The 5,820-nt window shown below is 39.8% G+C and overlaps 1 protein-coding gene across 3 annotated transcripts; it reads right to left on the bottom strand.

Annotated features, from left to right (window-relative positions):
- Positions 1–2,170: 2,170 nt before the first annotated feature.
- On the bottom strand, positions 2,171–5,124 carry LOC133721686 (BTB/POZ domain-containing protein SR1IP1). Of its 3 annotated transcripts, none has more exons than XM_062148376.1 (5): positions 4,688–5,124; positions 4,516–4,561; positions 3,699–4,313; positions 3,074–3,613; positions 2,171–2,906 (listed from the first exon to the last, which is right to left on the bottom strand). In XM_062148376.1, exons 1-5 carry the CDS (start codon positions 4,795–4,797, stop codon positions 2,370–2,372), a joined length of 1,848 nt encoding a protein of 615 aa, XP_062004360.1. In that variant the 5' UTR covers positions 4,798–5,124; the 3' UTR covers positions 2,171–2,369. The 3 variants fall into 3 exon arrangements, with proteins under 3 accessions (XP_062004360.1, XP_062004352.1, XP_062004368.1); XM_062148368.1 differs by having other exon boundaries at positions 4,516–4,585; positions 4,688–5,120; XM_062148384.1 differs by having other exon boundaries at positions 4,516–4,572; positions 4,688–5,120.
- Between the last annotated feature and the right edge of the window lie 696 nt (positions 5,125–5,820).

Raw genomic sequence — 5,820 nt, 5'->3', positions numbered from 1 at the left:
TGAACACTCTTAGTTCATTGATTACGAACGCTCTTAGTTCGAATATTATGAACACTTTTAGTTCATTGATTACAAACGCTCTTAGTTTGTTTAGCGTGAATCCCCACAATTCCGCTTATTAAATAATCGAACCCATGTTCGTATATTGCAAATCCGGCAGCAAATAAAGAAATTTAAAAGACAAGAAAGCAGGAACTTTAATCACAAAAACTTACTTGTTGAAATTCGGAGCAGATTCGCTTCTGAACAACTCCTACTTTGAATGGTGTACAGGTCTCAAAACGACTCCAATAGGGCTGAAATTTGGAGGTCAGATAGAAGAGACAGAGACGAACAACTTTGATGAAGAAAGGATTTTGATCAGAGATCCACTAGACTTTTCAGGGCATGCAAGCAGACTGATATGCACAGGAACGAGAGGAAAGGTGAGAGGAGGAGGATGCAACGTGCGTGCGGCGGTGCTGCAGGGGCAGCAGGCGGCACAAGGGTGCGCAGGGACTGCAGGGGCAGCGCACGGTATGGCTAGCTAGGGCTAGGAGCTTGCGGCAGTTGGTATTGGCCGAAATAGGAAAAACTGGGCAAAAAGTCGTTTCTGCCGGTTTTTCTACAAGAGGATCAATTGGTGTGACGGCCGGTTCAGGGACTTTTGGACTGGTTCTTGGCCTTCCGGTTCCGGTTCCTGAATCCTAGGATAGAGACGGTGCTGCTGACAAAATTTGGTGGCAATTGGGTGTCCGGAAGGTGGTGAACCGGTGGAGAGATCGCAGCGGATGGTTTGGGGCTTCCGGCGGCCGGTTCGGTAAGTTTCCGACTGGTTTTGATTGTGTTGCTGCCGGTTCCGGACTCCTTGGGTCGGGGGCTACTAGTTGGGAGGCGGAGGCAATTAGGGTTTGAGGGTTTCGACTTGTTTTAGGGTTTTTGTTATTTGTTTCAGGGTTAGGGCTCGTGCTGATAACGTGTTTAAGGAAAATATGATTTGCAGAGAGAATTGATGGGAGAATTGTAGTAGTATTATTGATAATAGGAGCCCTATATATAGGGATTTACAGAGTACACAAAAGGTAATAGAATCCGAACATAATTAGGAAATCTAGAACCTTCTCCTATTACAACTCTAAGACTAAACCCTAATTTGAAGAGGCACACATGATGTCGACTTCCTTCAACAGGTAGATAGATATGGGTGGAAAATTGTGAGTACCAACTTGGAGCTTGGAGGATTGAAACTCAATACCTTTGTGCAAACATTGGCCCCAAAAGCTTAAGCTTTCACGTAATTGTCGAATAACTAATGTATATTAAGCTAGCACTAATTATGCAAAAACTGTTCAGGTAAGAAAGGTTCTCAGAGGAATAGTCTTAAACATTCAATTCATTTCTGCAATGCAGTTATGATTTATACACAATGACAGCAAGCAGAGAACAAATGTAGTTTGTTCTGTTAGTAACTTTTCATGTTGTTGAGCTCAGAATCATCTATAGGAAAGTTGAAGTCTGAGGAATCTAGAGTCTGATGAAAGTCAGAAACTGATAAAGTCTGACTTATGAGTTATGAGTGATGTTACATCATGGATTTGAGTTATAGGTTCTAATTGACTAAAAAGTTTTATTGTGTTCAAATCAGATGTAGAGCATGAATAGGCATTTCAACCAATTAAGGCCTCTAAGCAAACAATAATGCCACGCTAATTTATATTCCAGAAAGATCATGATTACTTTCAAAGAGTCATCATATATATTTGAAACTGAAAGCATGTGCTTCATCTTTTGGATTCCCTGATATATAATATACCTCTGCCATTATCAACAGGCTACACTGCTAGTCTGTCTTTAGAGTTGGTCTTTAACTTTATCAAAGGAACTTGACAAAAAAAAAAACTTTATCCAAGGCCCTTTATCACAAAAGGTTTAATCATTTACATTCAGACCCCACAAACAGCTATAGACTACAATCTGGTATTGCAGCTCCTCTGGGCCTAGAATGTATAGTTTTACATTAAGCACTGCATATGAATTACAAGCAGAAGTAACTCTTTTAATTTTTTTGACAGAAGGGTGCCCAAATTATTTATCTCAGGGAAACTGGATCAACAACTCATGTATTTTATCATAGTAGCACTAAATCATAAATGTGCTTACCTGTTGTCTAGAAAGTAACATCAATGAAAAATAGAGCAATCCAAGTTTTATACTCAATGCTTTGGAATTATGTAATCTTATTCGAAAACATAGAGACATTGATATATACAAGGACATTACACAAGCAGAAACATGGTAAAAGAACAAAGTAAATAGATTGAAGGTAAGAAAGCAACTAAGGCACTGGATCCTCATGAAGTGTGATACTGCTCAGTGACAAAGCAATGGCTTCAAGAAATTGAATGCCGCCGATCTTTGGCAGGTCTTGCACGGGCTTTGGGATTGGGAGGTGTCACTCCAAATGGAGAAAGTTTCCCAAGTCTTTTTGAAACCGAGTTGATAAATGATTTTCGAGGCAGAGGAGGCTTATCACTAGATGTTGAAATGTTTCCCATTGGACTGCTTGTTACTGTCCTCATAGTAGATGTTTCAATTTCTTTCAGCTTCATTTTCACCTTCAGCAACTCTATTTTCAGCTCCTCATTTTGTCTACGCAACATGGAAAGCTCATCGGGAACATGGTGGTGGAGATCAGTGGAGTACAAGTTGTTTACTTTGGAAGGAAGTACGGATGATTCACCACCAATGAGACTACCATCCATGACATCTCGAAGGCGCTGCTGCTCGTAGTAGAGCACTTGGACAACAGTTTGAACAGGAAGCCGGTCATTCTGAGCAGCGTGAGCACAGGCCTCACGCGAAAGCTTCTGGCAATCCATCACGCTACAGACTTTCTTTTTCTCCATATCACTTAGACTAGGATGTGCCTGTAAAATGTAGACAGATGTATGAACTCAATGACAATTTCAATATCCTAAAGTAGGTTAAATGAACCTTTAACAACAGGATAACAAGGTTCAACAAAGCTGTTTTATGAGACGAAATTTCCCTTTCAAAAGTGACTGTTAAGAAAGTTATACACAAGAATGTGCACCTTTAGGTAGATATCAACTGCTCTGTACATCCCATCTTCGGTTATCCTTGACTGTTCTGGAATAAGTTCAGCAATGCCAATGAGCTTTGAAACAGATAAGTTCCGATCAGTTGCTATTTCGGCAAGGTAGTTCTCCATTAACTTTCCAACTCGTTCCAAGTCACTTAGTGGAGGAGAAACATACTCATCGTCTGCACTGAAGCTCAAATGGTTCCTATCCATATTATACTCTAGGTAATTCATCATAATCCTTTGCACAGTATCCACATCAAGCAATGTGTCCCCAGTAAAGGAATAAGAGGGAATCAAGAGATCATCCAAGACAGCCTGAGCCAATTGCAATCCCATTCTCTTCTCCAAATCTAGCTGACAAGCAACTGTTGTTTCTAGATTTTTTGCAGCACGAAGCAGCATAGAAAGAAAGCTAACTGACATTGTATTCTTCTCCCTTGGCAGAAGACTCACAATTGTTTCCAAGACAACTCTCTTCTCATGCTCCTGTCGTGGCTCGATTTTCTTCCTTCCCTTTCCAAATGTTTCCTATACCAGAAGAAATATCATTTAGATAGAAATTTTTTAATACTAATTAAACTGAAAAAAGTAGTATTCTGGAGTGAGATCTCACCAAACCTCTTAGAGATTTCTGTGCATAGAGCATGAGTATTGGTCCAAGAGCGTATTGCTTAAACCCTCTTGCCATCATTGCAATCAGAACTCTTTGGAAGGTATCAATTCTAAGGACAGTTAAATCTTCAGCCCACCAATCAACAACAGGTTTTGTTTGATACACCGCTGAAGAGCTTAGACTCTCATGGCCACTATCAGTCCTACCAGACAAACAGAACTGGCTGTCTTTGCAGGTAATGTAAGCAATTGCATCAATGCATCGGCTCACTAACTTCACTTTCTCTGCAATTGGGAGGAAGCTTTCTGACATGTGCAAAACTGAAACTGCGCCTGCAAGGCTTTTAAGTGCCACTTCATTCAGGTATGCATCAGTTCTTCCCACAAGGTTTCCAACTGCATACTCCTCAGTCATGAGAAGGTACTCTGACACGCAACGAAGCATTGCAATGTTTTCTGTGCTTATCTCAAAATTTATTCCATAGCAGAATTTAGCTGCAAGCTCAAATGCTTCTGCTCCTCCCGGAACATCAGGTAGTTCAATGACAGATATATCAGCATCAGTAGATTCAGACACCAGTTTCCTAATGTATCCACACTTTGAAACTAAAGGAAACTGCAATTGTGGTAGATTGTGTTAACATCCAATTCAAGTGACTTCAATTTTTATGCATGCAGTATATCAGAAATTCTTGATTTATTCAAAAATTAGATCAACAAAATTTGGTTAAAAACTAGCTGACATAGTTATTATGTCCATATTCACTAGATGTACTCCTAATTTGATAACTTGAAATGCAACTCAATAATTAAGTTACCTTGTGCAACGAGAAGGAAGCTTCTCCAACACGAACGCTAACATCACTGGGAATCTCCTGAGAAAAAATCCTGTAAGTTTCAAGATATCGTCAAACAATTGGAATTACAAGGGACAAATCTAAGGCATGTATATCTGATCAGATTTGTGAAAAGAAAAGACACGAAGCAAACCATTCACTGGTTCGCTTCAAGGCCGTAGAGAGAAGCTCCTTCTTCTTAGAGGACATATTGGCAGTGGCGGTGGGTGCAGTACTTTTCTCCCCATGATCAATATCAGCCATGGAAGTGTGTGTGAGATCTTTATCATGTTCAGTCCTCCATCATATAGTGAAAGAAAAATAATAGCAGAGAGAGAGATTGAGCTACAGTCTTACTAAACACTAGGCTCAGTAGCACGTACAGAATCCATGGTACGTTTTTGTTTCTATTTGCCTCTTATTCAAACCTCGAATTATATAAGCAGCTCAACTTGCTATCTAGCTCGACCATACCATCATTCCACAATAATGAAAGGAATGGGAACTGAAGCTAGCTCAAGCTCTCAATATTGCTCTAGTGACAGCATTATCTGTCTTCAGCCTCACAAGTAATCATCACATTTTAATCTGTTTACCGAAAATGACCTTGAGCATTAGAATGAATTCAAATTTCAAGGGTAAGCACAGAAGGGCATTTGTGATATTATTGGCAGGGGACATGGGAGAAGAAAAATACAAAAGGTGTAGTAGATTACTGGATTATAGTGTGTGGTGTGGGAAAGTTGGGTTGAGAGGTTGAGATTGTTGCATAATGTTATAAGTGGCGTCTAAAAGCCTAAAGGTTCAATCTCCACGTGGGAAGAAAGAAACATTCCCATCCACAAAAGGGTAAACCATCTTGTTCTTACATATATTCTATGAGTTTTTTTCACTCCCTAATCCTAGAACCAGAGCTGAGGCTAATATTCATGCCTTCCATAATATGAATCAAGGACCACTTGCCTAACATTTTGTCTCAGTTCTTTACTCGTTCTTTTGTAGGATCCAACACTGTCCAAGCTAAGCAAAGGCTTTGATTTGAGCCTCACTATCAAAGCCTGTAATTCCTGAACAAAACCATCTGAGAAACAATGGCAAGTTTTACCAATGCATCTGAGAAAAAATGACTCTGTCCCCCGAATTTTGGGGAGGAGTGAGTGCTTAATGTGCAAAAATAGACTGTGTAGCTGAACTGAGGAAAAGTCTTCCTTCATCTACATTGCAAATTACTTCTCTTTATATCTATCTCCACATTGTAATTTTGTATCCAAAAAAATAGAGAATCAC

This window comes from Rosa rugosa, chromosome 1 (genome assembly GCF_958449725.1).
Source record: "Rosa rugosa chromosome 1, drRosRugo1.1, whole genome shotgun sequence".
NCBI lineage: Eukaryota > Viridiplantae > Streptophyta > Magnoliopsida > Rosales > Rosaceae > Rosa > Rosa rugosa.
This window is presented reverse-complemented; position numbering and strand designations above follow the sequence as displayed.

Coding starts and splice junctions, on each gene's coding strand:
- LOC133721686 (XM_062148368.1), bottom strand. CDS start 4,797: ATGGCTGATATTGATCATGGGGAGAAAAGTACTGCACCCACCGCCACT. Junction 4,586..4,687: donor TTGAAGCGAACCAGTGAATG/GTTTGCTTCGTG, acceptor TGAAACTTACAG/GATTTTTTCTCAGGAGATTC. Junction 2,907..3,073: donor CAGTTGATATCTACCTAAAG/GTGCACATTCTT, acceptor TACATTTTACAG/GCACATCCTAGTCTAAGTGA.